Genomic DNA, 23,038 nt, shown 5'->3' with positions numbered 1-23,038 from the left:
AGGCATTTTCAGGGATACGAGGAAATGTACCTCTTGATCTGAGTGCCAGGTACAAAGGTATGTAGTTGCTTTGTGAAAATTTACCAAGTTGTACACATATGATATGTGTACTTTTCTGTATGTATACTTCAACCTTTAAAAAAGTTTTCATCCCTGGCCAGGTAGCTCATTTAGTTAAGAGCGTCATCCTGGTATATCAAGATTGTGGGTTTGATCCCCAGTCAGAGCACATACAAGAATCAACCAATGAATGTATAAATAAGTGGAACAACAAATTGATGTTTCCCTGTCTCTCCCAAATCAATTAATAAAAATTTTAAATTAAATTAAAAAATAAAAGTTTTTAAAAAATCAGTATTGGTTGTAGTTGGAAACAACTGAAATTAAGCTTCCAAGTTCTCAGTTATAGTTTATCTTGCAATTATTGGGCCTTTTGTCTATAATCAATGCAATGCATGACAAGGTATTCATAGTCAGTCTAAAAGTTAAAGGAAAATCACATAATAGAAAAATTCTTCGTCACCGAACCTTACTGGGATACTTACTCCTTTGACTTGCTTCAGTCTATTGTATTCATCAGCAGCAGCCTATTAATGAGAAACACAGGAAGTATGTTTAATGAGTCATTTCCTCTTTTAAAAGTAACAGTACTGCCTGGTCTGTGGTGGTGCAGTGGAGAAAGCGTTGACCTGGAATGATGAGGTCGCCGGGAGGTCGCTGGATTGAAACGCTGGGCTTGCCAGGTCAAGGCACATACGAGAAGCAACTACTACAGGCTGATGCTTCCTGCTCCCCACTCCCCTTTCTTTCTCTCTCTTTCTCTCCTCTCCCTAAAATTAATAAAATTAAAAAAAAAACAATAACAATATTTATGCTATATTTTCAAGCGAAAACTGCCAAAAATACAGGAAATTAAAATAATAGTCCTTTTTTTTTTTTTTTTAGTGTGCATGTGCAAGCACGAGAGAAAGAGAGAGAAGAGAGGGACAGCCAAGGACAAACAGGCTGGAAGGGAGAGAGATGAGAAGCATCAATTCTTCATTGTGGCATCTTAGTTGTTCACTGATTGCTTTCTCTTATGTGCCTGGACCGGTGGCTCCAGCAGAGCAAGTGACCAGTGACCTTGAGTTCAAGCCAGAGACCTCGGACTTCAAACCAGCAACTGTAGGATCATGTCTATGATCCCAAGCTCAAGCCGGCGACCCTAGAATCTTAAAGCTCTTAAAAAACTATGGTCAAAAAACAAACAAACAAAAAAAACTATGGTCATCAAGAGACCACAAGAAGCCAGTGAACAGAAGTTGATGATATTATTTCTTTTTTTTTAAATTAAGATTTTATTTACTCATTTTAGAGAGGAGAGAGAGAGAGAGAGAGAGAAAAAGAGAGGGAGAAAGAAGAGGGAAGGAACAGGAAGCATCAACTCCCATATGTGCCTTGACTGGGCAAGCCCACGGTTTTGAACTGGCGAACTCAGCAATCCAGGTTGATGCTTTATCCCAGGGGGGTCCCCAAACTTTTTACACAGGGGGCCAGTTCACTGTCCCTCAGACCGTTGGAGGGCCAGACTATAAAAAAAACTATGAACAAATCCCTATGCACACTGCACATATCTTAAAGTAAAAAAACAAAACGGGAACAAATACAATATTTAAAATAAAGAACAAGTAAATTTAAATCAACAAACTGACCAGTATTTCAATGGGAACTATGCTCCTCTCACTGACCACCAATAAAAGAGGTGCCCCTTCCGGAAGTGCGGCAGGGGCTGGATAAATGGCCTCAGGGGGTCACATGCGGCCCACGGCCTTAGTTTGGGGATTGGGGACCCCCGCTTTATCTACTATGCCATCACAGGTCAGGCGATGACTTCCTTCCTCCCTCCCTCCCTCCCTCCCTTTCCTTCCTTCCTTCCTTTCTGGCACGCCCACCAGGGGCGATGCTCTGCCTATCTGGGGCGTCGCTCTGTCAGGACCAGAGCCACTCTAGCGCCTGGGGCAGAGGCCAAGGAGCCATCCCCAGCGCCCGGGCCATCTTTTGCTCCAATTGAGCCTCGGCTGCAGGAGGGGAAGAGAGAAACAGAGAGGAAGGAGAGGGGGGAGGGGTGGAGAAGCAGATGGGCGCCTCTCCTGTGTGCCCTGGCCAGGAATCGAACCTGGGACTTCCACACGCCAGGCCGAGGCTCTACCACTGAGCCAACCGGCCAGGGCCGACATTATTTCTTAAGTGCCATTCACATAGGTAGGTAACGTTCTGTTCTGCTGTCTCTCATCTTTCCCTGTGCCAGTCCACATGCCCTGTTGACACCAGAGAGGTCTCTTGTAAAGCACAGCTCTGATCTCTGCATTAACTTCTCTACTAATCTAGTCTCCTACCTATCCAGTCTTAGCACCCATCATTTGTGATTCCTTTTAAAAATCAAGCATGTTAATGCTTCCAGATTTCTACCATGTTCTTATGCACACCTCCCCCATTTTTTCTGGACAATGTCTAATGGTTACCTCTCAGAGAAGCCTCTCCTAAGCTCTTCAGGCCTTATTCCTCCTCTGAGCAATTAGCTACAATACTTTCCACACATAATGTGAATATGGCATTAGTCACATTGTCTAAGCTATTATAGATGTCAGTTTCTTTCTTAGGATATGAGCTCTTTCAGAGGTGACACAGGATTTTATTTATCCTTCTAACTTCAGCACTTCTATATCAAGGACATAATAATGATTAAGAAGTGTTTACTGAATTGATAAAGGTTTATGACAACACCATACAAAAGCCATAAAAGGAAACAGCAGTTAAATCAAACTATGTAAGAAGTAAATGCCTCAAAACTGAAAAGCAGATTAAAAATGATAAATAGTATTTTAAAAAATGAATGAGGTTCCAATAAATAAATGATATGATAAAAAAAATAGTTTAAGTACTAATATCTCAGACACAGGAGTAATTTTTTAGGTACACTAAGTATTAGTGAAATGTGGGTCAAATGAGCCCTCTAGAGTACCATTAGCAGGAATGCAGTTGATTTCATCTTTCCGGAGGGCAGTTTTGCAACAAAAATTTACATGTGTCTAACTTCTGACTCAGCAATTTCATATTCTGAAATTTGTTCACGCTAGATAAGCAGACAAGTACACAAATATGGAAAGGTTCACCAGCGTTATTACTGGTATTACGGGGGGTGGGGGGAGTATGTGTGTGGGGCAGAGAGGGGAAGACAGACCTCCTGAATGTCTATTCACAGAGAATGACTCTTAAGTAAATTATAGTACAACTATAGAATAAAAAGTTGTGTAGCTATTTTTAACACATAAGAATACTTTTTTCAGTAAGTAGATCTTTGTTATTGATATGAAAGAATAACCGCAGGCTATTATTGAGTAAAGAAAAGGCAGCATATATGGAGTACCAGAAAGCTTTCAAAAAGAAAAACCTCCGCCTGCCCTGCAGTGGCGCGGGATGGAGCGTCAACCTGGAACCTGAGGGTGCCGGCTCGCAGCCCTGGGCTTGCCCAGTCAAGGCACATATGACAAACAAGCAATGAACAACTAGAGTGAAGCAACTATGAGTTCTTCCTTCTCGTTTTCCACCTCCTCTCTCTGTAAAATCAATAAATAAAATCTTTAAAATGAATACATAAATTTAAAAAATAAGAAAACCCTCCACAATGAAGGAAGTACATCAAACAGACAAAGGAGGCAACGGAAAGTGTTTCCAAAGGTCACAGCTATACAAAATAAAGAAGTGCTCGATTATAAACCAAAGTATAAATAAGATATCTATGAGTCCATACCGATATAAATGATTGATTAAGTAAATTTAAAAACAGAAGAAGTGACATATCTCTCATGCAGAATTCTAAATAATTTGTGTTGGTACATAGCCCATTAGAGAGCTGGAACATAATTCCCCATTCCTTAAGTGACTGATGCATCGTGACTTCCTTCCAAAGAGTACAGTATGGAAGGGGGAATTAAAAAGGAAAGAGTAACTTTACATGGTCAAATACTACCTTAGTCAGGTGACCAAGAAAAAAAACGAACCATAAACTTTTCCCCACATAAACTATTCTTGAGTAAAAAAGCAGGAAAGATAATAAAACATGACCTATTTCCCCATGTATAAGACGCACCTTTTACAAAAAATTTGGGGTCTAAAAACTGAGTGCGTCTTATACAGTGGTTGTGGCATTTCAAACACTACAGATGGAACTGAAGATGAGGCAATATATGAAGACAGTGATTCGCCTGACCAGGCAGTGGCACAGTGGATAAAGCGTCAGACTGGGATGCGGAGGACCCAGGTTCGAGATCCCAAGGTCGCCAGCTTGAGTGCAGGCTCATCTGGTTTGAGCAAAGCTCACCAGCTTGGACCCAAGGTAGCTGGCTCGAGCAAGGGGTTACTCGGTCTGCTGAAGGTCCACGGTCAAGGCACATATGAGAAAGCAATCAATGAACAACTAAGGTGTCGCAATGAAAAACTGATGATTGATGCTTCTCATCTCTCTCTGTTCCTGTCTGTCTGTCCCTATATATCCCTCTCTCTGACTCTCTCTCTCTGTAAAAAAAAAAAAAAGACAGTGATTCGTCATCAGGCACAGATGAGGACAAGCTAATTGATGGGAGTTATGGCAGTGATGAGGAGTTGTATGAATTTTATGATGAATAAAACTTTATGTAATACATTTTTTCCCCAAATTTCGGGCCCCAAAGTTAAGGTGCGTCTTATACATGGGGAAATTCAGTATATGATGATATGATGATTCTTTATAAAAGACTATGTGTGTCTAGGTGCACTTCAACATGAAAGGGCTATTTTAACAACTAATATTTTGATAACCAGGTAGTCACACAAATTTACGTAATTCTGTATTATTTAAGTTTTTATGGAAAGAATGAACTGGGTATATAAATAGAAAAATTGATAAAGCTATCTTCTTTTAAATAGGAAAGGAGGCCCTTGCCGGTTGGCTCAGTGGTAGAGCATCGGCCTGGCATGCAGAAGTCCCGTGTTCGATTCCCGGCCAGGGCACACAGGAGAAGCGCCCATCTGCTTCTCCACCCCTCCCTCTCTCCTTCCTCTCTGTCTCTCTCTTCCCTTCCTGCAGCCGAGGCTCCATTGGAGCAAAGATGGCCCGGGCGCTGGGGATAGCTCCTTGGCCTCTGCCCCAGGCGCTAGAATGGCTCTGGTTGCAACAGAGCGACACCCCAGAGGGGCAGAGCATCGCCCCCTGGTGGGCAGAGCTTCGCCCCTGGTGGGCGTGCCGGGTGGATCCTGGTCGGGCGCATGCGGGAGTCTGTCTGACTGTCTCTCCCCGTTTCCAGCTTCAGAAAAATTAAAAAAAAAAAAAAAAAAAAGAAAAGGATATATGTAATTCTTAACAACAGCAAACTCTTCAGTTTGGAAAGAATTTCACCCAAGACTCAATTTCAATTATTCTTCAATGAAATTACAGTTTGGTAATTACCAGCAAATTCTATATCAACATCAGTATAAAGTATACTGGATTTCCATAAATCAGAATAAAAGCATATGTAATATATAATTATCAGGTTTGACTTTACCATGTACTCTTCACTTTCTTCTCTATAGTCATCCAATTCTTTATCCAGACGAGAGAGTTCTTTATTGATCTCATCAAGTTCTGCTTGTAAGCGTTTATATTCCTGCAGGCCAGTGTCAAAGCTTCTCTTATAGAGTTGTCTTTGTTGATCTGAGGTGATAGGTGGGTATTCCCTAAAAATTGAGTGGAAAAATAATTAATTATGTATACTTAGCAGACATAGAACCAATGTTTCTTCCTCAAAGATAACAAAACTGATGGGATATGAAGAATGACATTCTCGTTTTCTTTTTGTAGCTTATGGGGAGACTAAGAAGGATTATACTTTACATATCACTAAACATTTTTTTTAATGAAAGTAGGGGAGATAGAGACAGACACCCATAAGCGCCCAGACTGGGATCCACCCAGCAACCCTTCTAGGGGCGATGCTCTGCCTGATGCTTGCAACTGAGTTATTTTTAGCCCCTGAGGCAGAGGCTTGTTGGAGCCATCCTCACCGCCCAGGGCCAAAGCGCTTGAATCAATGGAACCATAGCTGTGGGAGAAGGAGAGTGAGGGGGAGGGAGGGAAGGGGAGGGAGGGAGGGAGGGAGAGAAAGGGGAGGGGGAGGGGAACACTAAGAAAAATAAAGTTAGAACTTAACTAGTATATGAATATAGTAGGCAAATAAAATTTGACTAGACAATAGGACATTAGGTAAGGTAGAGTTATTAATCAATACTGACTTGTTAGAAGTTTGCGCAAATATTGTTAGTGCTGCTCAAGTTATTGTATAACTGTACTTAGAATGACTTACCATCTGATTTATAGCTTATAGAAATGAATTAACTGTTGCCTAGAGATATGTAACCATAGTGAAACAAAAACAATTATTAATCAATGTATTCTGAATACCATGTGATTGTAATTTAGTGTGTATGTGTATAAAAATAAAGCTAGACTAGCCATTGGCAGAGATGCCTGGCAGTGAATGCTAAAAAAGAATTTGGCTCTCTCACTCGTTTTGCACCGATGCCATCTCTTTCTATGGGACCCCTGGATTCCCCCCGGGGCTGGACCCCGGCAAGGGAGGGAGAAGCAGATGGTCGCCTCTCCTATGTGCCCTGACCGGAAATCGAACCTGGGACTTCCACATGCTGGAGCAATGCTCTACCACTGAGCCAGGACCTGGACACATGTTTAAAAAAAACAAAAAACCCACAAACAAAAACAGTGCTTATATAAATTTTAGAAATAAAGTTAAAAATAATTTATAACACTTAAAGTTCAAGTCATAAGAACCCATTCTAAATATACATGATAATGTTGAATGTTTTAAAACTGGATTCTGGAACAGGTACAATACATTGTCACTGTAGTGTCAGCCAGCTAGTTTCTGCTGCCACCTAGAGTTTCCAGACTGTTTTGGGGGTATGTGTTTTTTGTTTGTTTTTGATCTTGGTCTTATTTTTCCTAAGTGGAAATAACTTATTTTAAGTCCTTTGACTTTATAATGTATGAGTATAAAAATGCACTTATTCGGACCCAGATGTGGGTTGCTGGGTAGATCCCAGTCAGGGCGCATGTGGAGTCTGTCTCATTATCTCCCCTCCTCTCACTTAAAAAAAGAAATTCATGCTCATGGTACAAGTAATCTGACAATGCATTAAATTATGGGAAAAAACCCTGAATTATGTATTACTTGTATCTCTCAATATACCAGCTGTGCTTTACATAAAAGAAGGTAATGCCATTCATCTATAGTCCACTGAGGAAATAAATACTCTGAATTGTTTCATAGAACTAAGGAATATCATAGCAATATGCCATTTCAAGTTTCAGATCTAAGTCAGTCTAATATCTTCATTTTTAGAGAGGAGAACTTAAAGGATTTACCTGAAAAGGAAACAAGAATTCAGGACTTCTAGAAGTTTCATTTAAATCTTCCATGACACAAGTTAGGCAAATATTTCACAGATGCATGGATGAACTAAGCCAAACACTCTTAAGGAGTGAGGGGAAATGAGGTCCGAGAACCGCCAGTGAGTAGGGCATTTCAAACTATACACACCCCACCCATCCCAGACACCTTGAGAAGCAATGCTTTAATTACTATTCACACCACAAATGTTTCTGATTTGTGCCCCATTCCTCAGAATACCCAACAGGAGAATACCGTTTCCCCGAAAATAAAAGTGTTTTATATTAATTTTTGCTCCTAAAGATGTGCTAGGTCTTATTTTCAGGGGATGCCTTATATTTCTAAGCTTGAAAAAAATTGTACTAGGTCTTATTTTTGGGGGATGTCTTATTTTCAGGGAAACAGGGCAGTTGGTGATGATGGACTGTAACAAAACCACTGACACACACAAAGGAATTTCATCACAACCTTGGCCAGAACACTGAATTGTTAACTGTTTACAGAACTCTTTTCCAAAATGTTCTGGATAAACTTTTAAAAGAATCTCTGGGCCTGACCAGGCAGGCGGTGGCGCAGTGGATAGAGCATCAGACTGGGATGTGGAGGACCCAGGTTCGAGACCCCAAGGTTGCCAGCTTGGGCACGGGCTCATCTGGTTTGAGCAAGGCTCACCAGCCTGAGCCCAAAGTCGCTGGCTTAAGCAAGGGGTCACTCGGTCTGCTATAGCCCCCCCCAGTCAGGGCACATATGAGAGATCAATCAATGTACAACTGAGGAGTTGCAGCGAAGAATTTATGTCTCTCGTCTGTCTGTTCCTATCTATCCCTCTCTCTGACTCTCTGTCTCTACCACAAAAATAAATAAATAAATAAATAAATAAAAGAATCTCTGGTATCATTGTGAAAGATTAAAAGTAAATGCCAAATCAAAGCCATAGCACTGGTCTGGAAATTTTATGATCAATAAAATAAAATTTTGCCTGACCAGGCGGTGGTGCAGTGGATAGAGCATCGGACTGGGATGAGGAGGACCCAGGTTTGAAACCCCAAGGTTGCCAACTTGAGCCCAAGATCGTTGGCTTGATCGTTGGGTACGCTACAAGTCTTTGCCGGTTCACCTAAGCACAAAGGGCTGCAACAGTAACTATTAGGAGATATCCACATGTAGATGCCTTCACTCGAGCAGTTCACATGCTCTGAGCAGACCCCTAGTGCAGGCCTGCGATCAACGTAGCACCAGTTCAGATCCTCTAACACTCACTTTGCTGTAGCCCCCCCCCCCCCCCATCAAGGCACATATGAGAAAGCAATCAATGAACAACTAAGGTGCTGCACGAAGAATTGATGCTTCTCATCTCTCTCCATTCCTGGCTGTCTGTCCCCATCTGTCCTCCCTCCCTCTGTCTCTTGCTGCCTGTCACAAAAATAAAATAAAATAGTTTCTCTACACTTGTATTTTATTTATTTGAAAGGCCTTTCTTAGTTGACTACTGAAAAGCAAGAGCCCTGGTGAAGTTTATCAGCCATTTTGTGGGAGCTGTTGGAAGTGCTTGTAAGACCTGGTTAAACATATTCCCTCCACATTCATCTCTACTGCAAAAGAGTACTAAGAAGAAAACATAAACAACCATCTCCAGTCCTGGTTGGCAAAAAGTGGAGTGATACCATCCACCTGTTTAGGAGGCAACAGCTCTGAAACGCGACTGTCAGATGTGCAGGTGGTCCCAGCACAAGAGGTGACTCGGTACCTGATCCAGTCCTCCTCCAGCTCATCGCAGGATTCGCCGCCGGTCGTGTAGTCTGTTTCATAGTGGTCCTGCTCTGGTCGCTTTGACTTGCCTACCCTTCTCTTTGAGGGAGTCTTTTTTGAGTGTGTCTCAAAGTTACCATTGCTGCTGTAAGGAGGCTGCCTGAAGTCATCCACAGGTGAAGTCACTGGAATGTCCTGTACCACTTCAGGCACCCTAATAAAACAGGAATTATTTCTCAGTGATCACTGGGTACGCTACAAGTCTTTGCCGGTTAGCACAAAGGGCTGCAACAGTAACTATTAGGAGATATCCACATGTAGACACCTTCACTCAAGCAGCTCACATGCTCTGAGCAGACCCCTCGTGCAGGCCTGCGATCAACGTAGCACCAGTTCAGATCCTCTAACACACACAAGTAGCTTTAAGGTTCCCATAGAAGAGGAGCCCATTTGTAAGCTTCAAAGTAAAACGGGTCTAAGATTTCATTTAGTTCGGGCTGAGCTGGAAGACATGTTTACCTGACCTGTGCCAGAAACATGCTCCTGAAAGGCTGTCAGGAAAATAATGGTCAGATTCTTTTCTACAGGTTCTTCGAGTTGCACGGAATGTTGAGTGGAGAAAAGGAATGCACACACGTATCTAACTTTGGAAGCTGACTCTCAGAGACAGATCTTTGTGACATTAACTTTAGACTCCTTTATAGCAATTCTCTTTTCAAGATATCTCAGAAAACTTAAAAATGCTAAAAGTTCAATCTAGAAACTGAAACCTCTCTTAATGAGGAAAAAAATTGTAGCAAAAAAGAAAAAGTATGATATCAAACTGCAGAAATAAGTCAAATTTTTTAAAAAAGTAAAATATTAAGAACAAAAGACTTCAAAGACAATGTATTTTGATTGTTTGCAATAAAGTGTTTTATAATTTTAATAAATTACTAAAAATCTAAAAAGCTTTATATTGTAATACATGAAAAAGCTCATTAAGACTTGTTTGTTTTTTCAGTTGCTTTGTTAATCCTGAAGCCACACAGAATGAATGGAATGGAAGGGTTACCATTACACTTATTTTTCTACTGCAATTATTCAATGGTGCACCCGATTTTTCATTACATATGTTTCTGCCACATACTTACAACCAAAACCTAACGTGGAATAAAATACCAAGAGCTGTGGCAACTGTGAACTACTGAGTAACAGCAATGCAGTTTCCCTTTCCCTTGTAGCAGAGCGGGAGAAGTGTAAGAGAAGGAAAGCGAGACTAAGAAAGCACCTGAGACTTCCCAACATCAGCCTTATATTCAAATCAACCGTTAAAGACATCTGAAGATTTTCTTATTTTTTTCAACTTACCGAAACTGTAATCTCGGACTTTATCTACAACAAGGTTTATTTACTCTTCTGGGTGACCCAGAAGTGCTTGATTCTAACTGTTGTCAAAGTCTAAAGCTGTGTGTGTATAGTTGGGGGAGTGTTTATTTCTTCTAAATTTATTCAGGTTAACATGGCTTTGTGTGCCATATTTAGGAAGGAAAATGTGACTTTTTCCATGTGTTAATATTAATAATTAAACAAGTTCCTAGACGCACTGCCAAAATTGCCAGGTACTATGCATGCTTCTTGCTCTGAGGTGGCAAACAAAACCTTTAGCGTGCATGCGTAGGGTTTATTAAGGGGGCGGGGCCAGAAGGGAGATGCTAAAGGACAAAAGAAATTAGAAAAAAGAAAACATTAAAGCGGGCTTCCTCGCATAATTTTTTATTAGATATTAATATTATAAAATTTTACCTTGGAAGTTTTCCACCTCCCCTCTTCCCACACCCTTTGAAATACTAAACAGTAACATACTTAATACAGCAAAAAAGCTAAAAACAAAATGCTTAGCAATAAAAGTATATATAAATTTAAGAGCTAGGGAATATGTGTATTCTCAATATTCTTCAAACATTGTGTTTTTGTCAGTGTTATTTTATTGTATGGGGTTTTTTTTTTTAGAATTTTTATGAGTTTATTTGAGCCAAACTCATGACATATTAGGAAGCAAGATCTCAAATGCTTCGTCGAACTAACTTTAAAAAATTTATTGGTTTTAAAAAAAGGAAAGGCAAGAGAGAGAGAGAGAGAGAGAGATATCAATTTGTAGTTCTGCTTAATTATGCATTCATTGGTTGATTCTTGTATGTGCCCTGACCAGGGATGGCACCCTCCATGTATCGGGATGACACATAAGCGTGTCAGGACAATACTCTGACCAACTAGCAAACCCAGCCAAGGTCTCAAGCTTAGTTTTAGATAAAAGTCCTATTAGGTCAAAATCCATGCAGCGCACAACAGGTAACCAGCTGCATACTTCCCTCAGTATCCATGTCAGTCTTCCAGGTCCAGAAGGTCCCCCCTTTTGTAGCTTTTGGATTGCTTCTTCATTAATTTGTTTTATTCTCTCACACCCTCAACATGCCATTGCTGCTCTTATCTTGCCTCAATTCTCAATTGAGTTATTGTGTACTTTCTTCCACCCCTGCTAGTTTGCAACATTCATGAGAGCATGGACTTGGTATTCCCAGGGCTCCAGGCCCAGTACTGTGTACATGGCAGGAGTTCAAGGTAATTACTGAATTAAAAACACAGTCGCAAGAATTCTGTTTTCTAATGGCATTCAGTATCGTGAGGGAGAAACAGTGCATAATCAACATCAGGGTCTGAACTGTCAGAATGATGTCCACTGTACACATGGTATTTAGAACTGTAACTATAATTGGGGAGAGTAACTAAACCTTGCTAATCAGAGAACTTCATCTTCCTGACCTTGGGGATGACAATGACCCAAATGGCCAATCAGAATCTTTCGAATTGATTTGATATGCAAGCTCTGGGAAAGGAAATTCCCCTTTCCGAATCCTGAGCTGGAAGATCAGTGCAGCTTGGGGAACGTGGATGACCCATCCTGTGACATGGAAGCTGTACTGAGAATAAAGACAACATAACAACAAGAGCTCTGATATTTTCTGAGTCCCCGGAGCATGCCATGCCTGACGTAGCCCCATCCCCAGGACTTATTTGAATCAGTGAATTACCACAACTTGCACAAAATCCCTAACAGATTACCCTACCAGGCTATCCCACCAGGCTATTTGCTACTAACAAACAATGGTCTGTCTCATTTGTCAGTCTAAGGTGTCATCCTGCCTTGAAAGCTCTCTATAGTGTCAATGATCAACTTCCTTGCTTTATTAAGGTTCATTCACCATGGGTGTGGACAGTACAGTAGGGCGTGTACCAAACAGGGCTCTCCCAAATTAACTGAGAAAGGGTGAAAAAGCAACCACCTTCAGCTAAATTCTGCTGTCACCTAATCCAGGATTAACTTTAACTGCCTTGAAATTCTAAAGCATAGGACATTATGGTGAGAAAGAGCCTATGTGCATCCCTACTTCCACAGTGGACACACTCAGAATCCTCCAGAGCATGCAGTACTCTGCCAGGACCGCACTGGACGATCTACTACTCCCCAGAGGCTGCAAGGTCCTTCCACCACACTGCACACATCAGGTGCTGTGGGAGCTTGTTACATTCGTATTCCTTAGCACCATTTCCATCCTCCCCTTCTTCTGGGTTCTAAAGTTAATCATCACATTTGTCCTTTCGAGATCTCCAAAAGAGTTCTGGGGTGTAGACTGAGAGTATAAACTGGCACAACCATTATGGAGCACAGTTTGACCACATTTATCAAAATGAAATATGCAATTTCCTTTGACCCAGTAACTGCGTTTAACATTTTTCTTCCAGATACATCCACATAGTTGCAAAGTGATAAATGTGCAAGTTTATTCCCTGCAGGGGTTTGTAATGACAAAACATTGGGGGAAAACTGTGCATCAATATGAGATTAATTTTAAAAAAATTACTGATGGAGCCCTGGCCGGTTGGCTCAGCGGTAGAGCGTCGGCCTAGCGTGCGGAGGACCCGGGTTTGATTCCCGGCCAGGGCACATAGGAGAAGCGCCCATTTGCTTCTCCACCCCTCCGCCGCGCTTTCCTCTCTGTCTCTCTCTTCCCCTCCCGCAGCCAAGGCTCCATTGGAGCAAAGATGGCCCGGGCGCTGGGCATGGCTCTGTGGCCTCTGCCTCAGGCGCTAGAGTGGCTCTGTTCGCAATATGGCGACGCCCAGGATGGGCAGAGCATCGCCCCCTGGGGGGCAGAGCACCGCCCCTGGTGGGCGTGCCGGGTGGATCCCGGTCGGGCGCATGCGGGAGTCTGTCTGACTGTCTCTCCCTGTTTCCAGCTTCAGAAAAATGAAAAAAAAAAAAAAAAAAAAAAATTACTGATGGAGTATTATATAGCTACGAAACAGATCAGTAAACTCTTTGAATACCAGTATGACCTATCTCCAAGATATATTGCTAACAAGGCATTTAATATGCTAGTATTTGTATAGAAAAAAATAACCACCTGACCAGGTGGTGGCACAGTGGATAGAATGTCAGACTGGGACACAGAGGACCGAGGTTCGAAACCCGGAGGTCGCCGGCTTGAGCGTGGGCTCATCTGGTTTGAGCAAGGCTTACCAGCTTGAGCCTACGGTCACCAGCTTGAGCAAGGGGTCACTCGATCTGCTATAGCCCCTTGGTCAAAGCACATATGAGAAAGCAATCAATGAACAACTAAGGTGCCGTAACGAAGAGTTGATGCTCCTCATCTCTCTCCCTTCCTGTCGGTCTGTCCCTATCTGTCCCTCTCTGTCCCTCTATCTCTGTCACAAAAACAACAACAACAATATTCACATTTGGCCAGTATATTTTAATTAAAAATAATCTCTATAAAGGGGAATAAATGGTGATGTAAGGAGACCTGACTTGGGGTCAATAAAATAATAAAAATAACCTCTGGAAGGCTATAAGAGAAACTGGTAATACTAGCTGCCTCTAGGGAGAGGAACTAGAGATCTGTTTTGTTCCTTTTAAATTTTACATTTTGAACGTATTGGCTTACTCAAGAATAATTAAAAATTTTAAACCGTTCCAAGTAAATTTGTGGAAGTATCTTGGTTTTCATGAAAATGAACAGCACATGGGAATGCGGTATAATCATGCAGGCCTTACAATTAATTTAGAGGCCTACTTGGTCACATGCATTATAGATATTTATTTACATGTGTGAAAGTCCTACAAATCCTAGCTTGAAACTTTCACATGGATTGTATCGCTAATATGTACCTTTGACTCTAAGAGCCTCAAGTGCTTTGGTTTTTGTTAAAATCCAAAGAGAAAAAGGAGAATAGAGAAAATGCTCTTCTTCCAGATCACTCCCAACCGAAATGAACAGCAAGGTCAAGTCTGCAGATCAAAGCAAAATATATGGAGGATAAGGCAGACGGCCAGTTTGTTGCCAAATTCCATTCCAGGGTAATAATAAATCCATTGTTTTCAAACTGATTCTGTAATTAACTCAGGGGATGGTGTCACCTTACGGAGTTCCAGGTACCCAAACTATACACTCAGAGGGGTTCTCTACCTAACTCAGCCCACTAAAGGGGGAAATTTAGGATCAGTGCAAATATCAAGTATCTAAACACTTGATTATTTCCACCTCCAAGTGTCACCCAAGCACGTTGCAGAGAAGTGGGTGTGGAAGTACCGGGATACCTGAAGCCGATGGTGGGATTCAGCAGGCTTGCCCTGGTTCAGCAGAACTGATGTCTAATTTTCTGTTGAGTTGGGTGAACCGGTTGTTAAAATGGCACTTGTAATCAGGGTTCTCTCTAAGGTGGGCACCTGGGCAGCCGCCCAAAGTGAAAATCACAAATTTACTTTCCTTACTCTTTTTATCATTTTTTTTAATACTTAAAACGGTCATTAGGGCAGAGAACCAGTTGTTAAATTATTTGAATCCCACCACTGCTTAACAATACCTCCAACATCCTTCTCTCACTAGTCATTAGGATGAATTAGAATTAGGCTTTATGGGGACACCATTTTTTTTTTAAGATTTTATATATTGATTTTAGGGGGGGGGGGGTTGGGAATGAGAAGTTATCAACTCATAGTTGCTTCACTTTAGTTGTTTATTTCTTGCTTGTTGTCGTATGTGCCTTGACCGGGGAAGCCCAGTTTCAAACCAGTGACCTCGGCAATTCCAGGTCGACGTTCTATCCACTGTGCCACCACAGGCCAGGCGGGGACACCATTTCAATAACCATAATGGCACCTACTCGAGGCCAGAAACTCTCTATGAGACTTTTTTTACACCATATGTGAAACAAAACCTAGAGGCTTTACCAGCAATATGGCAGCTCTAGCACAGCAAAGGAGATCTCCGAATTCCTGAATTCAAATGAAGCCTTATAGTTTAATAAAAATGCGTATGGACAGGGTTAATCAACAAGCAATCTCCCTTTTCTATTGAGGAAAGAGTAAAGATAGAGAAAATATAAAATGGACCCATTTTACCCATGCTGCTAAATTATTTAACATAAATGAAGGTTGAAGCATGAAGAAATTATCTTTTTCTTAACTTGACTGGGAACTTAAAACTTTTGAACTTTCCAGTCCTGAGCCAATATACCCAGACATACATCAAACCTACAGATAACCCTCTAACTACTCCCGAAAAGACTCAGGACGTGACCAGACCTCCTGGTGCCGATCCTCCCGACCACCTGGCACCCATCATCCAGACTGCCTGACATCTGATTGATAAATGTCCTGGACCAGTTCGAGGGCTAAGAACACAGGACTGATTCCTCTCAAGGATGTGACTTTCGCTGTAACACCTCTTAACTTTTCTTTCTTCTTTGAAACACTTCTAGGTTTTTGCCTAGCTATGTCTCCAGTTCGCAAACTCTAAGACCCTTGAGTAAATTTTATCTTTTATTCCTAGCCTTTAAAGCCCCTTGACTCTAATGAGATCTAATAATTATAGGCAAAAGGAGAGACTGAGAAATGCACTTAGTTGTGCATCAATCAGTAACATGCTTTTACCCACACCTCCACTTGAAACCAGAAGTAGCAAAGAATTACTAGAGTGAAAGAACCTAACTTACCCTTTATCTAGTAAATCATCAAGAGAAAAGCATTTTAGCTTCGAAGGGGAAGAGGACCCCACCTCATAGTCTCACCCTCCTGATCTTCCAAATAACCCTAGACATCTACCAACAATGCAGATCGGTTTCCAGACTTTATGCAAACAATTCAATCTTTTTAAGACACATGGCACAAAACAGCAGATTTATAAACATGCAAATATTCCTTTTTAACATTCATTCTATCAGAAGAAGGTGCTACTTACGGTGTTGATTTATAGGAAGAGTCTGTATACAAGCGCTTGTCATTAACTTTACCATTGGAAGAGTAGGCCACAGGAGTATACATTCTCTCCGCATAGTCCGAAGGGGGAGGCATGTCTTGTGTGCCTGCAGACACGTTTTTAACCTAAAGAAACAGCCCAGGAGACATAGATATCATTTAGCCTGTAACTAAAAGGGAGAAGAAATGGAAGAAAAAAACATATAAAATGATCTAATCTTTATTGGGTTCATTAAATATATACTATTAACCTGTAATGACTGCCTTGTTATTATTAGTGGTAACAGTCAAATCAGTATTTTTACAAACACATAAATGGTGCTGTTGTTAGATTAATAAGTCCAAAATGAATCACAAAGAAGGAAAAAAAAATCCCAATTACCTGATTCTCATCCTGATGTGATTAGGTGAAATAATTATCCATGGTAATTGCTCCTCCCCCATATTAGGAAGACTGATCTCATTTTACTAGGCTAGGTCTGTATTAGGGTGAGAATTTTCATTTCTAACAAGTTCTAAGGTAATGTTTATGCTGCTGTCTAAGGACCACACTTGGAACACCTCTTAGCTAGGCCAAAGGACATAGGTTCTTCTTAATCTATTCACACAGAAGAAATTGAGAAACTCAAACTGATTTCTGCCATACCTCTTTAATCAGATTTATGTAGTCTCCCTTAATGTACATTTTTTTTTTTTTTTTTTTTTTTTTTTTTTTTTACAGAGACAGAGAGTGTCAGATGGATAGACAGGGACAGACAAACAGGAACGGAGAGATGAGAAGCATCAATCATTAGTTTTTCATTGCGCGTTGCGACTTCTTAGTTGTTCATTGATTGCTTTCTCATATGTGCCTTGACCGCGGGCCTTCAGCAGACTGAATAACCCCTTGCTGGAGCCAGTGACCCTGGGCCCAAGCTGGTGAGCTTTTGCTCAAGCCAGATGAGCCCGTGCTCAAGCTGGCAAGCCCGGGGTCTCGAACCTGGGTCCTTCCACATCCCAGTCCAACGCTCTATCCACTGCGCCACCGCCTGGTCAGGCAAGGTACATTCTTAATGGCGCTATTATTAATTGCCTTTACAGTACGGTCACAATATTGCTGCTGCCCTCTCTGCTTTCCTATAAGTAAGTTCGTTTGTCCTAAGAAGGAATACATATTAGAGTTTGTTTGTCCTAAGAAGGAATACATATTAGAGATTATGCTTTCTTAACATGAAAGATTCCCCAGAGAACCTTTGGGAGAAAATTTTAAATATAATAAGTACAGCCAATTAGATTCCCAACATTGTTAGTTCATGAAGTAGATCCAACACTCTTTAAATGTCAACTAAAAATCTTTACACAATACTCTACTACAATTGATTAAAAATAACTACTAAACCCAGATAAGTCATTGGGTTGTTTCAAAGTAAAGGAATAAAATAAAGCATGGGGAAAAATTAAAAAGAACTCCATAAATTATTGTGAAAAAAAGCAACTTTTCAAAACTAAGGAAGGTGGGACTATTTTAGCTTGGTGATGAGAACAATGGCATCAGATTACCTGAGTTTACTCCAGATCTGCCAACTACAAATTCTAGAAAGCCTCAGCCTGCCCATTTGTAAGAAATAGGCAATCTACTTAATTCATAAAGTTGCTTTGACAATTAAATGACATGACAAGGTATCACACTGAGCACACAGTGCCTAATTTATGAATATATTTATAAAAATTCAGAAGATGCTGGATTCTGGAATTAAAGCCATTGGGTCTAAACAAAAAATTTTAATAAGCATTTGACTATCACAGCAGACTTTTTTTTTTTTTTTAACAGAGACAGAGAGTCAGAGAGAGGGATAGATAGGGACAGACAGGAACGGAGAGAGATGAGAAGCATCAATCATCAATTTTTCATTGTGGCACTTTATTTGCTCACTGATTGATTTTTCATACGTGCCTTGACCATGGGCCTTCAGCAGAACGAGTAACCCCTTGCTCAAACCAGCGACCTTGGGTCCAAGCTGGTGAGATTTGCTCAAACCAGATGAGCCCGCACTCAAGCTGGAGACCTCAGGGTCTCGAACCTGGGTCCTCTGCATCCCAGTCCAACGCTTTATCCACTGCGCCACCGCCTGGTCAGGCTCACAGCAGACTTTTAATTGGATTATTTAGTTATTATGCATCCTTGAGCTTAGGTTCAGTATCATTCCTTGCCATGCACACACTTTACATCTTGTTTCCTGTCAAGCATGGCAGGAACATGACGTGTTCTTTTCCTATCACTGCATTATCTCAGACGACATATTTATTTACCCACCCCCCTAAGGACATAGAGGTCTTCTTGATTGTTTAATATTCCCAGAAAGGAATGGAATCATTTCCTCCTGAAAGTAGAGACTGGCAGTCACTGGGAAGCCAGTGGGTGGGTTGCCAGGGAGTATGCTCAGATCCCACCACAGGAGGGACTGGTGGGACCATTCTTGGCTCCCTCAGTGAATTCCTTAGATCTTGACAGCATCACAGAACTTCACAGGCAAATGCTCTGCCAAGCCAAAGGCCTATTCTTATTCTGGTTTGAAAAGACTTCCTTTTCTTTAAAACCCATTTAACACTTCCCCAAGTTCCCTCCCCTTCAAAGCTTTAGCAGAGGCTTAAAGCTTGTGGGCTTCCTACTGACTCTGACAAACCAGAAACCAAAACCTGACAAAAGGGTGCCTCTCCTTGTAGAGACTTCTTACCGCCTGGAATGGAATGTCCCTTCCTCCTTTCCTTGCCACTACCTCCTGGAGGTTCTCCACATGTGTCCCTGCAGGGTGAGGTCCCTATCTGTCCTATCTCCCCAAGCACCTGTGCACACAAACCTCCCAACCCCCACAGCACTCACGCACTGCAACAATTGTTTACCCACACTATAATGGCTTGCTCCCACATCTCTAACTTCAATAGGCAGTCTGTAAAGCCAGTACCTACCTACGGCCACCATCACAGCCGCCAGGCCCGGCCACCATCACAGCCACCACGCCCGTGCAGGTTAGCATTTGATTCAGACAGTTGGTAATGAAACAATGGAGCCAAGAAGGGCACCCAGCGGGCAAGAAATACACACAGTGGGAAAACACTTCCCTTTCCATTCAGGGCTCCCAAAGCCACTGACTTATCCAAGTTTCCTGGAATCAAAGGTTTCTACCTCACCAGCCCCATTCATCTCTGTTCCCCATCTCCTTCTCTCTGCACAAACTGGCTTCTCCTTCAGCACTCTGCCATCTTGGCTGCTTCTCCTCTCCTCCATGTGGCCTTTCTCTGCTCTCCTCCTGCATGAACTCCTCTGCCCCATTTTATAGTGTAGAAATCAAAACCTTTAATACAATATATACAAACAAGGAAGTCTCTGATACAAAGTCACTTATCTGAGGCATAATGGGATTCCTCATGAGAGTGCACCACCCCACATCATGCAACAGTCAAGGGTGTGGGGAAAAGCTTAGTCTTAAGACTAAGTCTTAGGCTATAACCACCTGGCCTGCTTACAGCCTGTCCCCCACACCCAATGCAAACTATAAACGAGCAAACATATAGATCATATTTACAAACTTATTTGACCGACACAGTCCACCGTTCTGAAAGCCACCCTTGTCGGCCTGCTTACAATGTGCCAAATACTGAACTGATACATCATTTAGTAGGCACAACCTTACAGGTAAAAACCATTAACTCCCTTTTCAGAAGTGAGGAAGCTATGGCTCAGAGAGTTTCCCAAAAACCTATACTAGTAAGTGGTAATGTGGGATTTAAAGGCAGTGCTCCCTGCAAAGCCTCTGCGGCAACTCATCACCTCTCCCTGGGCAGTCTCCTACTTTCCTCTTTGGGTCTCCAAAGCCCAGCACAGCACCTGGCACAAACCAGGAACACGGAGTTTGCTGCATAAAGGCAACATCATGTGTTGCTGTTCTACCGTTGTGTATATCCAAACATCTTATTAAATGAGCTGCTCTGAGCTGACCTTTATTTCTTAGAGTCAGCAGGACTGGACTAGCTTGCGCCCACTGCCTTCACCCTCCAGCAGGTCTTTGGTTACTTAAACCTTTTTTATACATATGCACAAAAAACTGCAAGATTCTTTTGGCTTTGACAGAACATATACTAAAATTGTAAGACTACAAAGAAAAAATTATTAGCATGATCTCTGCAAAAGGATGACATACACATTTGTGACAGGTTCACATTTTAAAAAAAATCCCCAGACGGCCTGGCCTGTGGTGGTACAGTAGATAAAGTGTAGACCTGGAATGCTGAGGTCAGCAGTTCAAAGCCCTGGGCTTGCCTAGTCAAGGCATGTATGGGAGTTGATACTTCCTGAGCCTCCCCCTTTCTCTCTCTCTCTCTCTCTCTCTCTCTCTCTCTCTCTCTCTTCCCCCCCCTCTAAAATGAATAAATAAAATCTCTAAAAAATAAATAAGTAAAATTCTCCAGACATGGCAAACACACAATGCAATATACTGATGATGTATTTACAGAATTACAGAATTGCACACCTGAAACCTATACAATTTTATTAACCAATGTCACCGCAATAAAGTTAATTTTTAAAACATACCCAGTCTCAAAGAATATAAGCAGACTCTGTCCTTAACAGGAACTTAAGAGTCTAGAGGCAAAATATATTTGTAATACAAGGAGTAAGATTGCCTGACCAGGCAGTGGTGCAGTGGATAGAGTGTCGGACTGGGATGCGGAAGACCCAGGTTCGAAACCCCAAACTCTTCGGTTTGAGCACAGACTCATCTGGCTTGAGTGTGGGATCATAAACATGACCCTGTGGTCACTGGCTTGAGCCCAAAGGTTGCTTGAGTGCAAGGTCGCTGGCTTGAGCAAGGGGTCACTCGCTCTGCTGTAGCCCCCCACAGGGTCAAGGCACATATGAGAAAGCAATCAATGAGAAACTAAGATGCCGCAACAAAGAATTGATGCTTCTCATCTCTCTCCCTTCCTGTTTGTTCCTCTCTCTGCCTCTCTGTCTCTGTCAAAAAAATAAATAAGAAAACAAGGAGTAAGATCATTTTTTCCCTTTTTTCTGCTTCACTTCTTCTGAAAATAGCTAAAATATTACTTTTTCTCATGGTACCAATACAGAGTGAGTATAAACCTGCTACTTTGAAAGCACAGGAGAAGCAAAGGGGAAGCCCCGAGGGGAGGGAGCAGGTAATAGTCGTTTATACAGGGAGTCCTCAACCTGGTCTCCTCTTAGGACAAAAAGGACTTCTGAGCTTCACTTGTGATCTCCACCAGACCGCCACAAGACTCAGTGTAGTTCAAGTTCTTTAACACACACACACACACACACACACACACACACCATTTTAATAATAAATAAAATTGGTTTAAAAACTTAGAACCTGAGCAAAACTGGGCTTAATTCTAAACAGCAAATGGTGAAAAATTTTTCTCAAGTACCTTGAGAACAGCTCTGAAAAAGTATGGGCAGAAGTGAAAACACAAGATAAGATTTGTCTTCTAGCCTGACCAGGTGGTGGCGCAATGGATAGAGTTCGAACTGGGATGCCAAGGACCCAGGTTTGAGACCCTGAAGTTGCCGGCTTGAGTGAGGGCTCATCTGGTTTGAGCAAAAGCTCACCAGCTTGGACCCAAGGTCGCTGGCTCGAGCAAGGGGTTACTCCGTCTGCTGAAGGCCCGTGGTCAAGGCACATGTGAGAAAGCAACCAATGAACAACCAAGGTGTCACAATGTGCAACAAAAAACTAATGATTGATGCTTCTCATCTCTCCATTCCTGTCTGTCTATCCCTGTCTATTCCTCTGACTCTCTTTCTGTCTCTGTAAAAAAAAAAAAAAAAAGATTTGTCTTCTACTAAGTACTGAGGAGAAAGAAAAGTTTGAGAGTGAATCATTCTAGAGACTGAATGCTGGAATAGCTGCTCTGAAGCAGAGAGGAGCCGGGGAGGCTAACCTGTGCTCCTAACTTCAGGGCCTTCCACGGGGGACGAGACCCACGTGGGGAAGCCAGGGTGGGCTGCAGGAACCCCCAGGGCAGGGCCCGGCCAGCTCCCCACCTGGCTGTGCTGGGAGACTTCCTGGTGCCAGTGGCGCCCACACCCCGTACAGACTGTGAAAGGGAAAGATAAGACAGCAGGAGGAAAGGCAGGTATGCTGAGGAAAAATACACTGAAGCAACCCAACAGTGACTCAGACTCACTCTTGAGACTAAATTCAGTGAGGACAAGCATCTACGCACACATAATTGGGAGGGAAGACACAGGAAAAGTTTTACTGTGATTCCTATTTCCATCCAGAAAAGAATAGAAGTGTTACTGAAATGTCAAAACGAAGTAAACTCAAAAGATCTTCCCAGCAGGCGATGAGGACAAAATTTTATTTGAAATTGAGTTAAACTCATTAGAAGTGTTCTGATTATGTCACTTGTGAAAAAAAAAAAAAATCTTTGTAAGAACACCTAACACTCCTTGGAGTCCATGAAAACAATCTAATCCCTGCGGGGTACCAACAGAACAAAGGTGGTGGCTCTAGTCAGCGCCCCT

At 42.0% G+C, this 23,038-nt stretch overlaps 1 protein-coding gene and 1 pseudogene across 5 annotated transcripts in view; one reads left to right on the top strand and one right to left on the bottom strand.

Moving 5' to 3' along the window:
- Positions 1-23,038, bottom strand: part of OCLN (occludin) — a 60,719-nt gene that overhangs the window by 5,279 nt on the left and 32,402 nt on the right. For all 5 annotated transcript variants that reach the window (XM_066376778.1, XM_066376758.1, XM_066376768.1 and 2 more), the window contains exons 5-8: positions 16,493-16,635; positions 9,211-9,426; positions 5,562-5,733; positions 546-587 (exon numbers count right to left, since the gene is read on the bottom strand). In XM_066376778.1, the coding sequence (XP_066232875.1) occupies positions 546-587; positions 5,562-5,733; positions 9,211-9,426; positions 16,493-16,635 (573 nt within the window). The remainder of the gene's footprint in view (positions 1-545; positions 588-5,561; positions 5,734-9,210; positions 9,427-16,492; positions 16,636-23,038) is intronic.
- On the top strand, positions 20,599-20,713 carry LOC136390327 (U6 spliceosomal RNA; annotated as a pseudogene).

The sequence above is a fragment of the Saccopteryx leptura genome, chromosome 1 (assembly GCF_036850995.1).
Source record: "Saccopteryx leptura isolate mSacLep1 chromosome 1, mSacLep1_pri_phased_curated, whole genome shotgun sequence".
Taxonomy (NCBI): domain Eukaryota; kingdom Metazoa; phylum Chordata; class Mammalia; order Chiroptera; family Emballonuridae; genus Saccopteryx; species Saccopteryx leptura.
Note: the sequence above shows the minus strand (reverse complement) of the source record. Positions and strands in the feature narration are given on the sequence as shown.